This window comes from Rhinatrema bivittatum, chromosome 2 (assembly GCF_901001135.1).
Source record: "Rhinatrema bivittatum chromosome 2, aRhiBiv1.1, whole genome shotgun sequence".
Classification (NCBI taxonomy): Eukaryota; Metazoa; Chordata; class Amphibia; order Gymnophiona; family Rhinatrematidae; genus Rhinatrema; species Rhinatrema bivittatum.
In genome coordinates, this window is record NC_042616.1 from 709,684,474 (window position 1) to 709,708,484 (window position 24,011).

The 24,011-nt window shown below is 47.4% G+C and overlaps 1 protein-coding gene across 2 annotated transcripts in view; it reads left to right on the forward strand.

Annotated features, from left to right (window-relative positions):
• The first annotated feature begins 1,723 nt into the window (after nt 1-1,723).
• The window catches only part of TP53INP1 (tumor protein p53 inducible nuclear protein 1), a 34,116-nt gene continuing 11,828 nt past the window's right edge, over nt 1,724-24,011 (forward strand). Inside the window, exons 1-3 of one of the 2 annotated variants that reach the window (XM_029591723.1) lie at nt 1,724-1,943; nt 15,788-16,060; nt 18,032-18,374. In XM_029591723.1, coding sequence (XP_029447583.1) covers nt 15,949-16,060; nt 18,032-18,374 — 455 coding nt within the window. In that variant the 5' untranslated portion in view covers nt 1,724-1,943; nt 15,788-15,948. The remainder of the gene's footprint in view (nt 1,944-15,787; nt 16,061-18,031; nt 18,375-24,011) is intronic. The other variant, XM_029591724.1, reaches the window with a different exon arrangement.

Consider the following 24,011-nt stretch of genomic DNA (forward strand, 5'->3'; position numbering starts at 1 on the left):
TTCCCCTCTCCCCACCCCCCTCCGAGCACATCTCTGGCCTCCACACACTCATTCCCCTCTCCCCACCCCCCTCCGAGCACATCTCTGGCCTCCCCACACTCATTCCCCTCTCCCCACCCCCCTCCGAGCACATCTCTGGCCTCCACACACTCATTCCCCTCTCCCCACCCCCCTCCGAGCACATCTCTGGCCTCCACACACTCATTCCCCTCTCCCCACCCCCCCTCCGAGCACATCTCTGGCCCCGCACACTCTCATTCCCCCCTCCCCACCCCTCTCCGAGCACATCTCTGGCCCCGCACACACTCATTCCCCCCTCCCTAACCCCTCAGAGCACATTTCCGGCCCCACACACACTGATTCCCCCCCTCTGAGCACATCTCTGATGTGTTTCACGAATGTCGGTAAATAAAAGTTAATAAATAAATAAATAAATAAATAAATCTCTGGCCCTCACATACTCATTCCCCTCTCCCCAGCCCCCTCCAAGCACATCTCTGGCCCCCACACTCTCATTCCCCCCTCCCTAACCCCTCTGAGAACATCTCTGGCCCCCACACTCTCATTTTCCCCTCCCAACATACTAATTCCTTCCCTCCTGCTACCTGGCTGTAGCTGCACACTCTGGATTCCTTTGCTGTTGCACTCTAATGCTGTGCTGCTGGCCTTCCCGTTCCGCCCATGTGCGATGCTGTACTAGCTAGGTCTGCCCACAAAATCTGTCGTATGCATCAACAAGGCTTGCATTTTGCTCTGATTGGCTTACTGCTGCCATATAAGAATAGGGTGCGCCTGCTATGGACAGGCTTCATCGCAACAGCAGCAGCCAATCACTGTAACATGATTCACAGCACAAGTCCCGCCCAACAAGCCCAAAAAAACGCGACTGGCAGAAAAAAATAGCCCAATTAAAAGCAACCCGCGAATCGGGAAAAAAAAACCCGCGAATGACTACAAAAAGAAGCCCAATCTCGCGGTAAATAAGCGAGGTTGGCAACACTCATCCACAATGTGAATGAGCTGAAAGGGGAGGGGATTGAGAGAGGGGGAGTGACTGAGGAGGGGGAGGAGAGAGTGAGGGGAGGGGGAAGGGGAATAGAGGGGGAGGGAGGGAGAATGGAGGGGGGAGAGAATGAGGTGGGGGGAGGGGGGAAGTGAGAGGGAGAGGGAGGGGGAGGGGGTGGGAAGGAAATGGACCGAAAAAAAAGTTTTAAATGTAGCCCGTTGTTACGGGCTTAACGGCTAGTTACTACATATCCAAGTACATTAAGGCAAATGGGAGTGCAACAAGAAACTTCAGGCGAGAACGTTAAAGGAGTTTGACGCACATCCTGGATGCTGAAAACCTCAAAGTTCTTTCATGCGACCCGTATGGTCCGTTACTTCTGTTTTACACAAGAAGATAGTATATAAGGGCAGTAGTTTTGCAGCAGCCAGTGCAGCCCGCTTTCTTTTATAGGAGACCACGGCCGCAGCGTGGTTACCCTCGGCTGCTTTCCGCTCCCGGATTCTTTGTTGCCCGGACCTGTCCATCCTCTCCGCTCCCGCCTCCCTTACCACTGCGCGGTCACGTGCGTTGGTGACAGCCTCTCCATGCGCCGAGCCGGTGCTCCCCTCGCGCCCCATTGGTGGCAACAGTGCTCCCAAGCCGCACCCCCGGCAGGCGGGGCATCGTGACGCAAGAGCCGATCAGCTGTTTAAAGTGTTTTACAACAACAAAAGAGTCATTTGGGAAGGATCCGAGAAAGATTGGGAGTGGGTGCGATCGGGTCCGTCGTGCTAAGCATTTCTTCTGGGAAGAAAAGATTCTGTGTTTTGTGCTTCAAGCCATTTATTTTTACAAGCGGTAACTGTAACAGGAGTCTATATCTACCTCAGTAACGTGAAAACATTTTGTCTTTGAATTTTTTTTCCACTTGCAACTTCGAAAAAGAAAGTCACACGTAAGTAACAGTTTCTCATTTCTTTGTTATCCGAGTTGTGCGGGAGGATACAGGACATTTTTCGGCAGAATCTTTCCTCGACCTCTCCTATAACGTTTTGATCAAAATGCTAAGGGGGGGGGGGAGGGTTAACTCCGCTCGGGATTCTAAAACAACGACTTAACCCCAAGGTAGTTTTCCGCTGTACTTTTTTTATGTTGTTGCTTACAGAGCAAAACAAATATAAACACGTCGTTAGGCAACAAAGGAGCTCTCTTGAAATAACCAGGGCGGAGCAACAGTTCCCTCTCCCCCCCCCCCCCTCCCCATTCTTTTCCACGAAGTGTTGTTCTGTAGGCTTCCGTCTGGCGTAGTTCTCTCCCCTCCGGCTGAAGGAGGAGCATAAGTGAACAACACTGCTGACGCGATCCATGGAGCGTCGCTCTGGGCGCCCAGTAAGCTGACGAACGTTCGTTGCGTTCGGTTTGTGAAAAGAGGGTTCGGTGCTGCCGTCACTGGGCGGTTGGAGGCGGAGTTAGGGGCGTGCGAATCCGCGAGGGGGCGGAGAGGAATTCGGATGGGTGTCGGGTTACCCAGTCGCTGCTCCAGTAGTGCATCCTTACTCCGCCTTTCCTGACGCCCTGCCTGCTGTCTGGGTTGTGCTAACCCCGAATAACCGGCGGGGCTTTCCCTGAATGCCGGGAGGAGGTATGTAAACACATAACGGCAGCGTCACGTGGTAACCAGGCTTGGGGCGGCGGAATAATGGACGTGGAAATATTTGGTTTCTATTTTCACCCTTGTAACATGAAACACTTTTGGTACTGGGGTTCGCTGGGTACTTCCTAGTGACGTGGAGTGGTCACTGGTGGAGACGGGCTGCAGGCTTGCATGGACTACTGGTCTGACCCAGTATGGCACTCATCTCGCCTTTTAGAATTATCTAAAGGGGCTTACCTTGCATTTGTGTGTTGAATTTTCAGCGTGACAGCAGCACTATAAAAAGGGAACGGGGGAGTTGATATTTAGGTTTTAAAAATTTGCACATGGTTGCACTTCCTGTGATTCAAAAAAGGAGTGAGCACTATGGACTGACAAGGCACAAAACCACACAACGGCATGCAATAAAGGCTGATGGTCTTCGCATGGGAAAGTGAGTGGGAGGAATCCTAGACAGTGCTGGCAAAGACCTTTTTTTTTTTTTTTTTTTTTTTAGCTTATTTTCCAAAAGAAAAAAAAGTGTATGAGATCAGTGTGTGCCTGGCTCCCTCTAATAACTTTTTTGTTTAGTGTTCTATACGCACCAAATCTTCAGGACCTTTAAGAAGGTACTGTGACAGGGATGGGATGTTTTTCTTGGATCCATGCATTTATTTAAACCAGATGTGTGCATATCCTTGAAAGCACACTACCTTAATTTTCAATGGAACTTTTTTAGTGGTAATTCTTAAAAAAAAAAAAAAAAAAGTACCAGCTCAGGGCCAGTAGCAGCCTGAAGGATCATCATGGGACCTTCCAGCACCTCAGACCCACATTCCTCCAGCCAGAAGCCCTTGCGGCAAGGACAAAGGCTCCCTTTTTACTGTCTGCAGAGATAATAGCCTCTGGCGGTGAGGGTGAGGTTTCAGTGGGCGAGCCCTGGGGTACACCCAAGGCAACTATGGGTCCCTAGGACTCAGCCGGCTCCCCAGCAAAAGCAACGCCACGGGGTTTTGACCTCGCAGCGGATCCTCCAGTTGGAGGCTGGCAACGGTTCTTTGCGGACCATTGGCTGACTTGCTTCAGACCAGTGGATCCTATCAATTCATTGGGGATACAGGTTGAACATTCAGGGTGTCCCTCCAGATTCTTCCCCGTGGCCCTCGTGGGGCCCTTCTGTGAATTAGGACATACTCTTGAGGGGAGCTGCTTCTATGCCAGATATTTACTGATTCCAAAGAGAACAGGGGGCCTCTGTTCCTATTCTGGACTTGAGTGCCTTGAACAAATTCCTGAAATAGGAAAGGTTCAAGATGGTCTCGCTGGGTGCCCCAATTCCTCTCCTGCAGAGGGGGGACTGGCTTCGTTCCCTTGACCGAAAAGATGCCTACACCCACATCGGAATTTCCCAGGTCCACAGGAAATGCCTCCAAGTTTATGGTGGGTGAAGGACACTTTCAGTATCCAGTGCATCGTTTGGCCTGGTGTCTGCGCCTTGAGTCTTCACAAAGTGCCTAGCTGTGGTAGGGGCCTACCTACGGAAGCTGCAGGTGCAGGTTTTTCCCTACCTGGACAACTGGCTTATCAAAAGTGCCACCCAAGAGGGGGCGCTGCGGTCCCTGCACACCACCATTCGGGTATTGGTGACCCTGGGGTTTCTGGTAAACTACCTGAAGTACCAGCTTGTTCCGTTGACTCAGGTGGACTTTATTGGTGCCAGGTTCGACACAACACAAGCCAGGGTGTTTCTGCCCCGGAATCGAGTGCTCACACTATAATCAATTATCTCCACTATCGTTTTTACATGTTTGAATTATAATCTGTCCTTTCTCTTCCTCCCCGCCAAGTTTTTAATTACCCTGTTATATGTAACTGCATTTTCCGCACCACTGTTCTAGTTTATGTTTCACGATGCACCCTTGTTTTATGTGAACCAGCATGATGGGACTGCGATCTCGAATGCCGGTATATAAAAACCTTAAATAAATAAATAAATAATGTTAGCGTCCCTAGCGGGAGAGATCTCTTGGCGTCAACAGGTCTCTGCATGCTGCGACTGCCCATGTTACTCCTTTCGCTCGACTGCATATGTGCAGGGCGCAGTGGACCCTGTGGCACCAGGCCACCCAGGACCTTCAGGTGTGTATCCGTAATACTCCACTACTCAAACTCCCTGGCGAGGTGGGAGAAACCATCTAATATGATGATGGGGTGCCCTTCCAAATCCCTCCTGCTCAAATTGTGCTCATCATGGATGCTTTCCTCCTGGGTTGGAGTGCCCATGTGGACAGCATCCAGGGTCACTGGTCCTCTCACGAAGCGCAGTATCAGATAAACATCCGGGCGATCCGATACGTTCTTTGGGCGTTTCGAGATTGCCTTGCCTACAAGACTGTCCTCATCTAGACCTTAACAAGCGGGGTGGGGGGGGGGGGGGCATGAAGTTGTTCTTTCTCTGCCAGGAGGCGGGCCAAATCTGTTGTGGGTGCTGTCCTAGGGTATTCGGCTTCAAGCCATGTACCTGCTGGGGTCGGAGAATATGGTCATAGATGACATGAGCCATTCATTCCACCCCCATGAGTGGTCCCTGAAGCAGGAGGTTGCAGATTGGATCTTTCGTCGGTAGGGAACCCTGATCGTGGATTTTTTTTTTTCCCCCCTGCAACAAGAAGGTAGCTCAGTTCTGCTCCCTGTTCAGGGAAAACAGCAGACCAGCATCAGATGCCTTTGCCCACCATTGGGGCTAGGGCCTCCTGTATGTATATCCTCCACATCTGTTGGAACCGAAGACTCTCCTGAAGCTCCAGCAGGATCAAGACACCATGATTCTCATCGCTCCCTATTGGCCGCAACAGATCGGGTTCCCACTCTTGCAGGAGCTCTCCTTTCGGAAGCTGATCAATCTGGGGACCTCCTCGGACCTCATCATGTAGGATCAGGGCAGGCTCTGCCATCCCAACCTCCAGGCTTGTCCCTAATGGCTTGGATGTTGAGAGGGTGATTTTACAGCCTCTGGACCTCTCAGATGATGTGTCTCAGGTCCTGCTGGCATCCAGGAAGTCTTCCACTAGGAAGTCTTATGGCCTAAAGTAGAGGAAGTTCTCCATTTGGCATGAGCAACACAACTTTGATCCATTCTCTTGTTCCACACTGAAGCTACTCTATTATCTCCTGCTTCTCTCGGGGGCTGGCCTAAAGACCAACTCTGTCAGGGTACATTTCACTGCCACCAAGGGGTAGATAGGTTGAACTGACATGGGCAAACGATTGTGGGGTGCTTTATGTGAGGTGTACTTCAGCTGAAGTTTTCTCTAAGGCCCCCTGCTGTATCCTGGGACCTTGGTGTGGTTCAGCCTAGCTTATGAAGGCTCCTTTTTAGCCTTTGCGTTCCTGTGACCTGAAGTACCTAACCTGGATGTTAATCTGCTTGGTGGCGGTCACCTCAGTACACAGTCAGCGAACTTCAGGCCTTGGTGTCGTATCCATCTTACATGAAGTTCTTTCACAATAGGGTGGTTCTGTGCACTCACCTTAAGTGTCTGCCTAAGGTGGTGACTGATTTCCATATTAACCAGTCAATTGTCCTACCCACCTTTTTTCCCAAGCCTCATTCGCGCCAGGGCGAATGGGCTCTGCACAGCTTGGATTACAAGAGGGTCTTAGTCTTCTTCCTGGTGCGGACAGCAGGCCACAGGCAGTTCATGTAACTCTTCATCTCTTTTGACAGGAATAGATTGGGAGTTACTGTTGCCAAGCAGACACTGTCAAACTGGTTAGTGGACTGTATCTCCTTATGCTACACTTAGCCCCCAAGCTGCCTGCCCAACTATGTCAAGGCTCATTCTATCGGAGTCATGACTACTTCGGTGGCCCACTTGCTTATAGTCCCCATGGACGAGATCTGCAAGTCTGTGACATGGAGTTCTTTCCATATTTTCACCTTTCACTACTGTCTGAACGAAGATGGCCGACACAATAGCTGTTTCGGCCAGTCCGTCCTTCGGAATCTTTCAGCTGTAGAATCCAACTCTTCCTGCCTTGGGCCCATTGTTCGGGTTCAGGCTGTCTCATTGTTACTAACGGCACGTGTGTTGTGCCCGTTGGCACATGGTTAGGTGCCTGTTAGTCTTGCTTGTTTTTCGGGAACAGCCTGTAGCTAGCGATTCATCCACATGAGGACTACTATCCTGTTTGTCCTAGGAGAAAGCAGAGTTGGTTAACTGTAACAGGTGTTCTCCTAGGACAGCAGGATATTAGTCCTCAGGAATCCCACCCACCTTCCCACGGAGATGGGTTTCTCCTACTTTATTTTTTATTTTTTCATAATTCTTTATTACAAGACTGAAGAGGGACCCCCACGTGGATGCATGGTTAGTGGCAAGCTGGGCATGCTCAGCGTGCCAGTCAAAGTTTCTAGAAACTGACAAGTCTTCTGTGCCGGGCTCCATCTTATGATGTCACCCACATGTGAGGACTAACATCCTGCTGTAATGGAACATCTTTTACAGGTAAGCAACTCTGCTTTATCACATTTCTCTTCTAGCAGTTTTGCTAAGAGGACACTTCTGTACTTATCTCTACATGAAAACTCCTCTTTGGCTGTGTTCTGCTGCTGCCACATCCTCTTTTCCTTTCCTCCATCTGACCCATGATCACGACAACAGCAGCAGTAGATCGCCAGTGTGTTCCTTAATGCATCTTTCTTCTACCTCCTTTCCCCAGATCTGCTGTTGTCTCCTTCCTCTCTAACATTGGCTACTATCTGCAGCTACAGCCAATAATGATGCATTTTTTTTTCTTGATGTATTAATACTTGTGATTTTAAAAAGGGACCATGACTGTGGACCCATTCTTCTAGCCTATTTGTTTCCCTTTTCAGAAGAGACAACTGAGGGGGGAATATGTTAGTCTACAAAATCATGAAAGGACTTGAACAAGTTAATATAAATTGGTTATTTACACTCTCCGATAATAGAAGGACCAGGGGGCACTCCATGAAGTAGCAAGTAGCTCATTAAAAACTAATTGAAGAGAATTTTTTTTTTTACTCAGCACATAGTTAAACTCTGGAATTCATTGTCAGAGGATGTGGGTTTAAAAAAGATTTGGATATGTTCCTAGAGGTTAAATCCATAAACTGCTATTACAGTAATTAATAAGCAATAGTAGCTTTCCTAGCGTGTAGCAGATGGACTCATTACAAATGGGTATAGTGTGCTCGTGCTAGCAGTTGGAGACTGATCTGACGTCAGCATGTGGTACATATACCCCTGCAGGAAGTGCAGGCGCTCAGTAATTTCTGTATCCAAAGCAGTTTGGAGCTACCTCACACTCGCTGAGCGTTTTTCCAAATTCTTAACGACTAAATTCATAGAAGAATCCTACCTAAAGACGAGTCCCGCACTCCTGCGGTGATACCATCGGGTCTCTCCCCCAGTTGAGTTTCCCGAGGTGATTTCCGTGGTCCCTCGGAGGTACGAGCCTCGGTCCGGTGGCCGATTCGCGGCAGGGACCTAGCCCCCGAGTGAGAAGGGCTCGGGCATGGCATAGAGGCAGCCTCGGTCCCGATCCGTTCACAGTGAGGACTTGGCCCCCGAGCGAGACGAGTTCGGGCGCGGCCTAGAGGCAGCAGGTGCACTTCCTCGAGCGCGGCAGTGACGGTAATTACCCTCTCCCCCCGCAGCCGGAGACCGCCCGGGTCCCAGCCGGGAAGCGCCGAAGATCAGGTAAGGCGTACATCTTTACTTTGCTGGTCTCCGATGAAGTGAGGATTAGAGGGGTCTGCCTGCGTGGCAGCCCGCCTAGGAGGTCGCCATTTTGCCTGCCTGCTCGCAGTCACCATCTGCCCTGGTTCGCCGCCTCACCCTAGCGCTCAGACCGGACTCAGCGCACAGGCGACGGGCGCGTAGGTTAGGCGCCCGAAACTAATTGGGCGCACATTGATTAAGAGGCGCACGTTGATAGGCGCATATTACAAAGAGCATAGAGATAACAGACACGATGGAGCGTATGAGAGCCCATGCGTCCGCAGAGCAGGCGCCTCCAGAATCAGGCATAGAGCTCTAGGCCTCTGCTCAACATGCCACCTCAGACACACAGAGTGAGGAAGCAGACTCCCTATGTGCCCAATGTGAGGAGGCCCTGGGAGTTCCAGGGCCGGTCCCAGCCCAGCGTAATTGCTAGTTCTCAGGGAACACCCCGGACCTAGCAGGCCACAGTGAACAGCCAGGGAACCCTAGAGACCTGGTGTCCCTAAGGCTAGAACCTGCTTCGCTCTCATGGGTGGAATTATTCAAGGGGATTCACGCCTTTGTCAAGATGCAGTCTGATCCCCGAACTGACCCGTAGGTACCGGATGACCCTACCCCTGGACCCTCAAGACCTAGGCATGGCCACCCGGAAGCCCCACTTATGGGGATTCAGATTGCTCTGTGGAAGAAGAAGAGCTCCCCGAGGAGGGAGAACTTCCCTCGGGGATAGAGCCGTATCGAACCATGAGACTTTTCTTTCTTAAGGAGGATCTCCCAGACCTGGTCTCTCAATGCCTGTCGGAACTGGCTATCCCGGGCCACGGCACCCCAGGGGAACCTAGAATGAACCCCCTGCTGGAAGGCCTTCGTCAAACAGCCCACCATTTCCCCCTCCTACAAGCAGCACAGCAGCTAATCGATCTCGAGTGGAATGCACCGGAGGCCTCATTTAAAGGGGGTTGGGCCTTGTCTGGCATGTACCCCCTGGACCCGGCAACCAAGGAGCTGCTGGCGTGCCCAAAGGTAGATGCCATAGTTTGCGCAATTGTGAAGCGCACCACCATTCCGGTGGAGGGAGGGGCGGCCCTCAAGGATGCACATGACCGGCGCATGGACGCCATTCTGAAACAAGCCTTTGAGGTGGCAGCCATGTCCCTACGTATTGCGACCTGCTGCACCGTGGTGACGCGTTCCTGTTTTATCACAAGCCAGGAACAACACCCCGGGAGAAGAAATGGAATCAGCCCTCTCGTTCCTCACTGACGCTGCCTCTGACCTAGTCCGTACAGCAGCCAAGGGAGTGTCATCCTCAGTGGCAGCCAGGAGACAGCTCTGGCTACGAAATTGGTCGGCCGACTCCTCCTCCAAGACGTGCCTTACCAGCATGCCCTTTAAGGGATCCCTCCTGTTCGGCAGCGACCTCGAGAAACTGGCTAACAAATGGGGCGCCTCTCCATTGCCCCGTCTACCAGAAGACAAGTCAAGGAGGAACCAGCGCCTGTTCCTAGGCCATCCAGAGGTAGAAGCTCTCAATGCTTCAACCCTTACAGGACTCTCTACCAAGCACCTCGTTCTCAGACCAGGAACCAGTCCTTTCGGACCAGGCACAGCAAGCGGGGAACGGGTTCGGGTCCCGGCCGCACCCCACAATGAGAATCAGCCGACCCATCTGGGGGACAAAGCCATAGGGGGCAGGCTAACCCTATTCTACCACAGATGGGTCGAGATTACTTCGGACCAGTGGGTCCTCGCCATTGTCCGGGAAGGGTATTACCTGGACTTCCTTCACCTCCCTCCGGACAAGTTTGTGGAATCTCCTTGTCCGCCCCTCAAGAGGGCAGCGCTGGAAACTACCTTGGGAAGGCTCCTGTCCCTAAAAGCCATAATCCCAGTGCCTGCATGGGAGATAAATTCTGGGCATTACTCCATTTATTTCATCGTGTCCAAGAAGGGGGGCACCTTCAGACCCGTCCTGGACCTCAGGTCTGTCAACCGGCACTTAAGGGTCCCAGGATTTCGCAAGGAAACTCTGCGGTCAGTTCAAAGTGCCATACAGCCAGGGGAGTATCTCACATCCCTGGATCTGTCAGAAGCTTACTTGCATATCCCAATCCATCTGGATCATCAGCGCTACTTACGCTTCAAAGTCCTGGGACAACACTTTCAGTTCCGGGCTCTACCCTTCGGGTTAGCCACCGCGCCACGGACCTTTACCAAGGTAATAGTAGTGGTGGCGGCGTCACTCAGGAAGGAATTCTCGTCCATCCCTACCTAGACGATTGGCTGATCAGGGCAAAGTCACCGGAGGAGAGCTACCGGGCAACCAACAGAGTTATAGCTCTTCTGGAAAGCCTAGGATGGGTAGTCAACACAAACAAGAGTTCCCTACAGCCTTCGCAGTCGCTGGAATACCTCTGAGTCCGATTCGACACAGAGAGAGACAGTCAGCCTGACCTGCAAGAGGAAATTAAAACTCCGGAATCGTTTGCAGACTTTGCTGAGCGCCACCCGGCCCACAGCTTGGGATTACCTACAGGTCCTCGGCCTGATGGCCTCCACTCTGGAAGTGGTACCATGGGCGCAGGCTCATATGAGACCACGATTACAGAACTACACCTTGCATCTACCTCTACCGGCCAGAGTACGGCATCAGTTACGGTGGTGGCTGCAGCCCGGCCACATGAGCCGGGGGTGAAAAATGTCCTCTCCAACCTGGACCCTGCTCACTACAGATGCCAGCCTGAGCGGCTGGGGAGCACACTGCGAAGAACTAACCGCCCAAGGACGGTGGAACAGAGAAGAGTCGGGGTGGAACATCAACCGACTAGAGGCACGGGCAGTCAGGTTAGTATGCCTGCGATTTGCCCACAGACTTTGCAACAGAGCAGTCAGAGTGATGTCGGACAATGCCACCACGGTGGCATACATCAACCGACAGGGCGGAACCAGAAGCAGACAGGTATCCTTAGAAATAGCCCCCCTGATGGCATGGGCGGAAGCAAATCTCCAGGACATCTCCGCTGTCCACATCGCCGGGAAGGACAATGCCACGGCAAACTTCCTCAGCAGAGAAAGCCTAAACCCGGGGGAATGGCAGCTGTCATCCACGGCCTTCCAGATGATCACGAATCAGTGGAGGACACCGGGCATGGACCTACTAGCGGACAGGTCCAACGCTCAAGTACCCTGATATTTCAGTCGCAGGCGAGATCCTCTATCCCAGGGGATCGACGCCCTGGTACAGCCATGGCCTCAGGAGATCCTGCTATATGCCTTTCCCCCATGGCCCCTGCTGGGTGCCATTATACACAAGATTCAGCGGCACAGAGGCCTAGTTCTTCTGGTGGCCCCGGACTGGCCAAGAAGACCCTGGTACGCAGACATGAGAAGACTACTGGCAGGGGATCCTCTACCCCTGCCTCCTCACAGGGACCTGCTGCGGCAAGGTCCCATCCTCCACGAGGATCCAGCTCAATTCTCTCTTACGGTCTGGCCATTGAGAGGGCTAGACTGAAGAAAAGGGGATACTCTGGGCCGGTAATAGATACACTCCTCCGTGCACACAAGTTCTCCACATCACTAACTTATATAAGGATCTGGAGAGTATTTGAAGCCTGGTGCGAAACTCGCAGCACCAATCCACATGCCGCTAAAATCCCCATCATTTTGGATTTCCTGCAAGATGGGCTCCAGAAGGGTCTGTCCCTCAATTCAATCAAGGTTCAGGTGGCAGCGCTATCCTGCTACGGCCCCAGGAGTGACGGCAACAGCATTGCCACACACCCAGACGTTTCACGTTTCCTGAAAGGAGTCAAACACATTCGCCCGCCACTGAAGTGGCCAGTGCCCCTGTAGAACCTCAACCTAGTTTTGGACTTCCTAGCGGGACCTGCCGTCAGACCCCTCCGAGGCCTGTCCCTCCGTTTTTTAACCTTGAAGATGGTGTTCTTGCTGGCCGTGTGTTCAGCACGCCGCATCTCAGAGCTACAAGCACTGTCCTGCCATGATCCGTTTTTCTCCGAATCACTCCAGAGGCTATCCATCTTCACACGGTTCCTTCCTTCTTACCCAAAGTAGTCTCGCACTTCCACCTCAACCAAACCATATCCTTGCCAACCACGGAAGGTTTGAAGAAGTCTGAAGAAGGTTGAATACTGTGCCATCTCGACATCAGCAGGCTGCTGTCCAGATCCTTCACAGCGGGAAGAGGCAAGGAGAAGCAGCCAATCTGGCAACTATTGCTTGCTGGATCAAAGAAGTTATCAAGGCGGCCTACGTAGAAGCGGGAAAACGATCACCTCTACAGGTCAAGGCTCACTCTACCAGAGCGCAAGCGGCCTCCTGGGCAGAAACTAGGATGCTGTCGCCTGCAGAGATATGCAGAGCGGCAACGTGGTCCTCCCTCCATACCTTCTCCAGATTTTACCGTCTGGACGTCCAGGCCAGGGAGGACACAACGGACCTCGGGCAGCCTCCCACCCAGTCCGGGAGTAGCTTTTGTACATCCCATTTGTAATGAGTCCATCTGCTACACGCTAGGAAATGGAGAGATTACTTACCTGATAATCTCATTTTCCTTAGTGAAGGCAGATGGACTCAGCATCCCGCCCGGCTGCCGAGATATATAGGGATTCACCGTTTCAAGGTAAGCTATGTTTCCTTACATTGGGCATCCACCCTGCCGGGTGTCGATGCCTTCCGGTTGAGAACACTGGCGGTCTCCAGCTACTTTCAATCGGTCAGGTTAATCATGTTCAGTTAATTGATCGGTCAGTCACACATTATATCCATAAAGTTTTTGCAAGGAAGATTACTGAGCGCCTGCACTTCCTGCAGGGGTATATGTACCACGTGCTGACGTCAGATCCGTCTCAACTGCTAGCACGAGCACACTATACCCATTTGTAATGAGTCCATCTGCCTACACTAAGGAAAACGAGATTATCAGGTAAGTAATCTCTCCATTGTGATCTATCTAATATTTGGGTACTTGCCAGGTGCTTGTGACTTGGATTGGCCACCATTGGAAACAGGATACTGGGCTTGATGGCCCTCTTGGTCTGACCCAGTATGACATTTCTTGTGACAGGCCAGCACATGCAGGAATTGTGGTCTAGGCTCTCCTCTTGTAGTGGCAGTGGTATTCCGGCAAGCATATTTCTTCCAGTTCAGGCCCATGGTCTGCATCAACTACTCGCTTCCATGTTGCACAACAGCAATAGTTTCTCCTGAGCCAGGCACCAATTTTTATGCCTCTCTTTAATTACCAAACCCGACAAAAGAATTAAAGGTTTGGGCTTTATTCAGCTTTTTTTCCCTTGTGACTGCCTCTTTTTCCTCTTTAAAAACTGCTTCTCTTATTGCTTGTGATACTCAATTAGATTGTAAAATCTTGAGGTTCTATTATTACATGTTACCTGATATGCTCTTGTAACAAAATTTGGGCATGCTTGTGCAGAAGTCTCACCCGGGGAGGAGTTTTCTGTAGGGGTGAGGTGTTCTTTCAGCTTCACTTTTATTACAATGAAACTAGGCATTAATACAGTCGAGAAAACAGGAGCCTTTTTTTTTTTTTTTCTTCCAGAGACTTGGCCCACGGCTTATTGAATCTTTTATCTGTAGGAGATTTGACTCACTTTACTTGGGACTAAATATCACCTGAAAACAGCTTGATGTGGTCTCTATGAAAAGAGTTGATGGGTTCTAGTTCATTTTCCAGTAGATAAGTGGCTCTATATATATATATATATATATATATATACACACCACTTTCACAACTTACTGAAATGAATGTCCTCCTTGCTGGTTTTGTAGAGAAGTTAAGGATGGAGTTGGTTAGGATAAGAGCTTGCTTTATCATCCTTTTAAGGTCCAACTCCATAATCAAATTGCTTAACGTTTCCACACCCTGGATTGGTTCCATTTATTTATAAACGGGCTACATTACACTTTTTTTCAGTCCATTTTCAAACACAGCTCACCTCCCTCTCCCACTCTCACCACCGAGTTCGCTGCTCCTCGCCGCCCCCCTCCCTTCACCACAGAGTTCGCTGCTGCTGCCGCCTCCCTCCCTCCCTCACCACCGAGTTCGCCGCTGCTCCTCACCGCCGATGGTGCTCCTCGCCGCCGCCATGTTTTTTAACAGCTGACGCTCTGCTTGACAGACATGCTCGCCCGCACATGCGCGGTAGAGCTGCTCTCTACTGCGCATTTGCGGCACGTCTGTCAAGCTTCATTTATTAGGTTGATAAACATCAACTTCCTCTCCAGGTCCTTAAGATCTGCTCATTGGAGCCTACTGGAGGTATCTTCTACCCAACTTGCACATCTTACTGAAACATAAGAAAGTTTAGTCGCTGGTCCTTTTACTGTGGCATTCACTACCCAAAAAGCTTTGCAAGCTATACAAACATTAAAAAAAAAACAACCCTAAAAAATAAGCCATTTCTTTTCAGAAATGTCTTTGATTTAGCAGACTTTAAGTATGTGTTATTAATAGACCTCTCTACTGGACCCCTCCCTGGCTTTTATCACTCAAAACCATTTCCATTGATAGATGACCCCTTATTGCTGGTAACTAAATCAAATGACTCTCTGACCCTCTTCAGTATATTTGACTCATTGATGGTCTTGCCATCTCTGTGTAATTACCACTGTCATTATGTTTTATATATATATGTTGTATTTGTTCACATTTGTATGTTAACTGTACCCCACTGTTGTAGGGTGCTAGGTTGAAGCACATTAGCAGGGGTGCTTATGCTGTTCCTGTTTTGACCATTGGATAAGACCACTAGCCAAACATTTTATTCTTCAGCTTGTAAACCCTACAGCCTTTTGTGTCTGTGTCTCCTCCTTATTTGTATATGTTTTGGGGTAGATTTTCAAAGGGTTACGTGTGTAACATACACGCATAACCCTTTAAAAACCCTCCTGCTCGTGCCGAGCCTATTTTGCATAGGCTCTGCAGGGCGCGCATATGTCCCGGGGGTGGGGCCATGGGCGTGGGACCGAGGCCTCTGGCACAGAGGCCATGCTGGGGGATGGGGAGGCAGGTGTAACTCCTGAAACAAAAGTGGGGGAGGGATTTAGGTAGGGGTGGGTTAGATAGGGGAAGGTGGTGGGGGGAACGGGGAAAGCCATCAGGGCTTTCCTAGGGCTCGGCGTGCACTCCCTTGCACGCACTGACCCCGGATTTTATAACATGCTCGTGGCAGCACCCGCATGTTACAAAATCAGGTGTACATTTGTGCGCACCAGGTAGCACGCACAAATCTACCCCTTTGTGTTTTTTGCTAAATACATACAGAACAAAAAAAAAAACCAATTTTATTTTCTGTGACTCCCTACATCTGTGAAGTGCTGTGCACATTTAATGCTACACTAGTTCCAATTTCTTATAATTTTTTCTTTCAGGGTTTTATATAAGCAGTTTACAGAAAATGAACATATTGTCCCTGAGCTGAGGGCATCTATGCACTTTAATTTCCCATGTGTGCCAGCTGGCTAACTAAGGCAGCACTTTGTAATCTCTACCAACACCGACAGTGATAGCCAAAGTCTGTCTTGCCTTAAGAATGCTCCAGAGGCATAACATGCTTGCAGAAGAGATCAATGATGGTTGTAACCATGATCTTGAATTTAGTGAAAAAGAAGATGATGATGAGTGGATTCTTGTTGATTTCATAGGTAAGAATTTTGAAAATTAACTTAGAATTAGACACGGGGTGGACTAATATTTAGGAACTTGAGCCTTAATCAAAATTTCTTAAGCTGGGGCAAAAATGTCTTTCCTTGTAATTTTTTTTTTTTTGTCTATCTTGGATAGATGTTAAATCTTTGCTTATATCACACTTTTTTTTTTTTTTTTTTTGCCTTTATTTTTTAATCATCTTCCCTGTCCCTTTTCAGCCTTCTGCAGGGCAGGGAGTAACCCTAGGCCACAGTGGCTACAGTTTCAAGATCTAATTTGTAATTTTAAAAGCAGATCCTTTCAGAGATGCATTGTTTTGTAAAAAGGTTTTACATAAGCTACCTCAGATTTTCAGATCATATGTGCTAAGAGAAGGTCAGTTAAATGTAAAGTTTGTTGTTTTTCTTTTGTGTATTAAAATGCATTAGGTCTACAACAATATTTCTAAACAATGGCTGCCTTGTCTGCTCATCAAGGTGCATAGCAGATTGCATTAGGATATGACAGTATCTTTGAGTTCTCAGTCCCCAGGCTCCTCAGGCGGTTAGTACATTGCAATTGGGGCTGGGGCTTCAGGTACTTAAGCAGTCTTTCTCTCCTGGTTCAGATGGAGAGTTCTCCAACCAAAATTTGTCATCTACTCCTGAAAGGTTAATAGTTCTTGTCCTCATTCAGTTGGAGAAGCCGAGCATATAACTTTGGATATCTTATGGTCTGCTGTCATCAAACTGGAGGGATCCCTTATTTCGAAGATCGACTCCTTTGGCTAAAGTTGAATTGGTGGCCACACAGGTGCAGGCTAAGTCTTTTATGATTAGAGATCAAGGCGAACAGATCTCACAAATTTAAAGAAAAATGTGCCACCTTGCAGGATTTTAATTTTCTGTCGTAGGGCCTGATTCACTAAGTCTTTTTTTCTCATTCTATGTCTATGGGGGAAAACACTTAATGAGTCAGGCCCTTACTTCATTGCATCATAAGACTGAGAATTATAATAAAAGATATAAACTTACATTTCTGAATTTTTCTGGATGTTCCATGACTACACCATTGGAGATGTTCCAGAATTTTACATAACTTTCTTGAAAGTCTCCAGTGAAGCTGTTCCTAGTATTAATAAAATAAGATATATTTTTGACTGAATCTTTCCTTTGCTAGAGAGGCAGCGTATGCTGCATCTGGTTCTTCTGATTTGACAGCTTTCTTGGAGCAGTCTAAATCTGAAATTAAAGATAGCGTCACTATGTTAGTGTCGTATTACCATGAAATGGACAAACTGTGGACTTTGAATGTTTTGGGGGTTTTTCCAAATGAGTTGTTTTTGGGGTATAGAATTATCACTTTTTCCTGATGTGGCAAAAGAGATTCAAAATTATAGGAAACCTTTTCTCTGAGAATCTTAGCCCTGGGGGTAACCTTTCAGTTAAGATTTCCTTGTAAATGTATTACTAAATAGCAAGGCATCAAGCACATGTTTTATGATAAGAAAAAGCTTTCCAATTATACTGATTAGTAGGGCCTCCAGCTTCTTGAAGTATACCAGAGATAATATAGAAAGCAGCTTTTTCTTTTCTCTTTAGACTTCCTGGATTTGTCCTCCCCATTTGTGACCTATAAACCAGGTTTCAGAATGTTTTGTCCTCTTTCCCTTTACTTGGATCTATATGTTAATGAATTACCTATGTTTTTCCTATGTCAAGGTTATTCTTGATTGTATATTTTGAATTAAAAAAAAAAAATCATAGTGGCTTACTGGTAGTTGAACTGTTTTTGGGTTTTTTTTAGTTTTCTGGCAGTGTAATTTTTCTCATGCCTAGATTAAGTGATATTTGAGTATATACATCAATTCTTGTTTTGTGAATTTTTTTTTTTCCTTTTCTTTCTTTGCTGGTCTTTGCCTCCTGGGATGTGATGTAATTTCCATTGTGCCCTTTTCTGAAATGACAACCTTCAAATACATTGCCTAGTAGATTCTTGTACTGATTTCTCAAAAGAAGAAACTGATGGCAAGAAAACATCTACTGACTGCTCTCCAATCTTCTCCTGCACATCTGCTTCCATGGACTGCTTGGGTGATGTCGGTGATTCTTGCTTTATCCAGTTTGACACATGCCCAATGGAGGAGAGCTGGTTTATTACGCCGCCTCCATGTTTTACTGCAGGTGGATTAACCACTGTCAAGGTGGAAACAAGTCCTATGGAAAATCTTCTCATTGAACATCCCAGCATGTCTGTATATGCGCTTCACAATTCCTGCCACAGCATACAGGAAAGCAACAGTGGTGAATTTCCTCACACAAGCCAACTTGGGTAAGTGCTTGAAATTTCTAAGAGTCCAGTTTATTACATATGAGAAGGTTTGATGGCGAGACTCCAGTATTATAGTGGCCTTGTACCATGATGCATGGGGCCATTGGTATGATTCTACTTGATGGGGAAGGATATGAACCTTTGGAAATTTAGAGGTTTGGGTGATCTCCATTGCAAAACAGATACTGTATATCTACCATTGGAAGGTTTTTTTTTTGTCATGGGTGAGTGTGTAAGACAAGCTTTGTTGCTGTCACACTGGAATTTTTATGCACATGGACATAATGCTGTGACTCTCTCCTACCTTGTTTAAGAGTAATGCAGGAATACATTTCTCCAAAGCTTATGACCAATGAGATGTTCTCAACTGTATACAAAATTAGAACTAAATCAAGGGTATATTGTGACTTAATTCATCCAGAACCTTTTGATACCATTGCAGCCTTTTATATGCAGTCTGTGCTACAGTTCTTACGTTGACTATAATAACTTAATTTAATAAGTAACATAGTTGACTTAGGTTGAAAGAAGACAAGAGGCCCATAAGCATTCAATCTTCTGATTGCTTAACAAATCTATTGCCTTGTCTGTATTACAAGAAATCATAGCCATATCTATAGCCCATTCTGCAGTATAATTTCATCATTAGTAGGTTCTTTTTAACTATCTCCCTGAAGAAGTTCCTTTCCACAGCAGTAGCTTGAAGTCTCTTCAACACCTCTTTCCCCCTTTGTGTACTATCCTTTGAATTTCTTCTATCATGTATTTTATTTTTTTTCACGTAGATAAGCATCTGAATTAGCCATGCTGTCTGGGGATATGTCTTCCGTGCCAATAGGTGGCGGAGCTCTCTAAGTCTAGTAAAGTCTTTGAGCTGGGTGCTTCCTCCTACATCCTGTCAGGATTGCCTCAGGTTAGCCACGCGGAGCTCTTCTCTCCAGAGAAATAATATTCTGTGAGGGAAAAAGTTTAAAAAAACAGGATTAAAACCAGGGTCTGAGACAATGCCTCATCCAGGATTCAAATTTTGTTCCTGTAGCAAAAGAACGTCTGCCACAGATGGCCACATTTCCTGTTATTTATGCCTTGGACCCTTACATGATCAGAAAAAATTGTGCAGACTGCGGACGCATGAGCCCAACGACAATGGGCTGCTAAGCTTCAGGAGCTACAATCCAAGGCTTCGGGCTCTTAAGCCCCTTCCGAGGCTTCTGTTCGATCTTCTCCAGGCCCAAAAAGGAAAAAAAGTCACCTTCATTGAGGAGGGCCTCCTCAGTGTCGTCGTCCCCCCCCCCCCCCCCCCCCCCGGTCTGGACACCAGCTGTTGGTCGCCAGCCAAAAATCGGCACACTGTGCGAGGGATGCATCTGTGGCATCATGGCCGCATGTTTCAGACACAACGGGGCCGTTCTGAAACATCTAGCACAGACGCAAGGACTGTGCTGCGTCAGTCGCCAACCCGGAGCATCATCGACGCAGGGAAGACGCTTCGCAGGCTAGCCCTGTCAACACACCAACGACGCAGTTGCCCCGTGTTGACGCACCCGACCCTGTCTCAACGCATTCGACACAAAAAGCACCACTCTGGCCACAAGAGATGCAGAGAGGTGTCGCCACCCTTACTTTTTGAATCTGATCCAGACGTCTCATCACCTGGGGTATTGTCATCTATTTCCCTAACCTCCATGGGTACACAGGTGGATGTACTCCAGCCCACTCTACTGCCGATTCCACAACCGTTTGGGCTAGCGAATCAAGCTATATCTCAGATTACTAGTATTCTGACTCAATTTTTGCAGTTAGTTGAAAAATCTAATCTACCACCTCAATTGCCTCCTCCAATACCACAGTCAGTTCTGGAGGAACCAGTAATACCTGGTCCAGTATCAAAGGACTTTCCAATCTCACCTTAATCTCTCAAAGAGGAAATTTCAGATTCCAATTCCTCAACCAGTTATACCCGTCTTACCCAGCGGAGGTGCCTCCTGAGCCTTCTTCACCCCCTGAAGACCTTACATACTCAATTTATAGAAAGGTCAGTCAAATACTTAATGTGGAAACGGGAGGATTTCTGATCCACGTCAGGAAATGTTGGGCATACTAAAAATTTTTGACATGCCCAATGAACTAGTGGCCCTACCACAATACCCTGTTTTGACAGCATTAATGGAAAAGTCGTGGGATACTCCTTTCCCTTTCTCCATTCCTCCAACATCTCGAAAAATAGATCTAAAATATAGAATGAAAGATTCTCCTTTCCATGCTACGGTTCAGCTTCCACATCATTCTGTCGAGTAGAGTTGGTGATGCAGAAGGCTCGTAAGTCTAATTCATTCTAACACACTGCCAACCAAGGATAAGACATTGGATGGCTTTGCAAAAAAGTCCTTTCAATATGCGATGCTCAACGCCCACATTCAAAACCACCAATTTTACATCGCACAATATCTGTTTGATAATTTGCAAGCACTAAAACCACAACTCCAGCAAGGCTTTCCAGATGCTAATTTACCTCCTCAGTACCATAACCTGGAGGCAGGTTTAAGACACCTACTAAGATCGATTTTATGAGGGGTTTGATGTCACTTCCAAGTCTTCAGCAAATGCCTTGGCAGCCAAACGTCTCACATGGCTACATTCCAGCGCCATAAGAGATAATGTTCACGACAAACTAGCAAATTTACCATGTCGTTCAGATCAGTTCACTGATACTGTGACTAAGCTCAAGGAACAAAAAACAGCAGTCCTCTCGTTAACAACCCCTCAGCATCCATCTAAATCACGACGTCACTATTCCGCTTCTGCTCCGTACAGAAGATCAACTTTTAAAACCTTCAAGCCTTACTCTTACTACAAGCCTCAATCCTATCAGCCATCGAGGCAACAGCCTTATGAGCAGCAAGAACCCCTCGTCAGCCATGTCAACAGGCTGACCCTCAAACTACAAAAGCCCAGTCAGATTTTTAAAAATCATCATGCCACTGTCACTACCCATGGGAGGAAGGTTGTCCAATTATCTTCCAGCCTGGAATCAAATTACATTGGATCAATGGATCTTATCAATAATAAAATAGGGTTATTCTCTCTATTTTTCATCCCTCCCGACCCTGCCACACTGAGTTCCTCAAAAATCATGACAATCTTCTGCAAGAACTCAAAATTCTCTTACAGAACAAATGCATTCAGAAATTACCTTACCCGGAATTCCATCAAGGGTTTTATTCCCAATACTTCCTAATTCCCAAGAAATCAGGAGATCTAAGACTAATTTTGGACCTACGTTCACTCAACAAACACCCCCAGAGAGGCAAAATATCTGTATTCACCAAGTTTAGCATTCAATTAGAAGATCAAAAAATTTGTGAACTGTTTTGTATGTATTTTTTAACATTTTTTTGTCTTAGCTATAATTCTTTTTTCAAAGTTATAACTGGTTAATACTCATGTCCAAAACAATACTGAACATTAAATCTCAAATATTATTTTACTCCCAAATAACAAAAGTGGTCGCTATGGTAGCTTGCCACCTTCTTTTGGAAGCTAAGCAGAGCAAGTGAGGCTATACTGAAATTGTGACTTGGTCCCCTGATGAAAGCATCTGTTGGCACCAAAACATTGTCAGTGTTGAGTTTGTTAGAGCACTCGTGTGGAGTGAGCAGTTTCAGCTTCAATATGACAGATAAGTAAAATTTGTTATGAAATAAAGGTTATAACAAGAAATAATAAACATGTGCAAATGCAATTGGTAGGATAAATATTCAGTTTTAGAAAGGAAAAAGTAAATGTTATCTTGAGTGCTTGTTTGATGCTGGTCGAAGCCCATTGCAGGCAAGAGTCTGTGGATTTAAACATTTTAAGCACACATAAATTCTGATACCATCTATATAAATAAAAATGTAAATGTTAGTTTTTTGGAGATTTAAGATTTTGAAAAAGTTCTTCACCGATTTTGCTTTGAAATTTTGACACAAGTTGCTTTTGAATATGCACGTGTGTTTTTTTTTTTTTATATACCTCTATTATATAGATGTCACACCTGTGACAGGTAAAAACATGCTTTTTTTTTTTTAAAAACAGCGCCATCTGTTGGACGTAACAGCAACACACGCTATCTACAATATAAATGGGCTCTGATCGACAGACCGCAAATGCGCAGTAGAGAGCAGCTCTACCGCGCATTTGCGGACCATAGAGCTCTGCGCTACATGCTGGGTGTCGCAGAAGGGAGGAGGAAAGGGCAGATGAGTCACCGTTCTCCGCCGCTGGGGGAGGGAGACGGGTCAGCCGGACAGTTACACATAGGCGGAGGAAACGGTAGAAGAGTAGCCGAGCCAGTCCGTCCAACGTCGGGGAAAGGAGTTGGGATGGCTGGAGCAGAGCAAATGCAGTCGAAAGCAGCTGTGAAGAGATCACAAGCAGCAGCAGCCAAAGCGCAAAGAGATGAACAGAGAACAGCTCGCCCTCCTCCCCCGCCCCCTGAGTCCCGTAGATAAGGAGAAGCCAATTAAATATCCCGCAACTGCAGGGGGGGAGGGGGAAGGCAGTGCTGTCAAGCCGCCCGTGGGTCTCAGCCTCCACGGGAAGAGTTTACATGGGCATCACTCCACCCCCACTCCCAGCAAACCACCATCACGAAAGTGAAAGCCAGAGCCCTGCTTCCTCCTCCCTCTCGAGCCCGCAATCTGATTTCTTAAAGGCACAGGTCTCCCAGAAAGAGCAAAGTAAGCTAGGCAACTTGTCCCAAATCTGTTGCAGTGCCTGCAGCCTGCCCTTTGCGAGGGGGGGGACGGACAGAGAAATCCACAAACTGCTATTACGTTAATTCATAAGCAATAGTAGCTTGTGATTTTATCTAATGTCTGGGTTCTTGCCAGGTACTTGTGACTTGGATTGGCCACTGTTGGAAACAGGATACTGGGCTTGGTCTGACCCAGTATGGCATTTCTTATGTAATTCAGTTTTCTTCTAGGCCCCACAACTATATTAAATAAAAATTTTAACAATATATTTAACACTAAATAGTAAGCAATATTAGCAAACCTATGTACTTATTCTGTAGTTAGATGCCCTAAGGATGTGCTGCTTTTGCTTAATGGTTAATCCAGTGTTGGATGGATCTATGAAGGTGGTTGATAGATGGTGGAAATGGGGCTGGTGAGGTGGAGAAAGAGGGGTAAGAGACAGAAGAATGGGCTAGAGGCTGGTGAGGGGAGAGAGATGAGGGATAGGGTGGTGGAAATGTGAGACTGGGAACTAGGATGCTACAAAAGGAGTGAGAGAGAGGGGAGATGGGAAAACTGGTAAATAGGTGAGGTGAAAAGAGGGAGACTGGATGGTTAGAAGGGAGAAGAGGGGTGAAATTTAATTATGAATAGGAAGGTAAAGAGAAATGGAGGAAAAAAAAGATGAAAGGGAAGGATCAATATACGAGACATGTAAAGAGGAGAAGTGGAATGGAGAAGACTGAGAGAGACCAGTACCCAACTCAATCACAAAAATAAAATGCCCAGACAATAAAAGTAGAAAATTATTTTATTTTCAGTTTTTAGAGTGGAAAACATCAGGTTTAGTAATGCGCATTCCTTATATCTTTGCATTTTTCTCACTGCAGGAGGAAATGCTTTTCTGTTTCTTTTT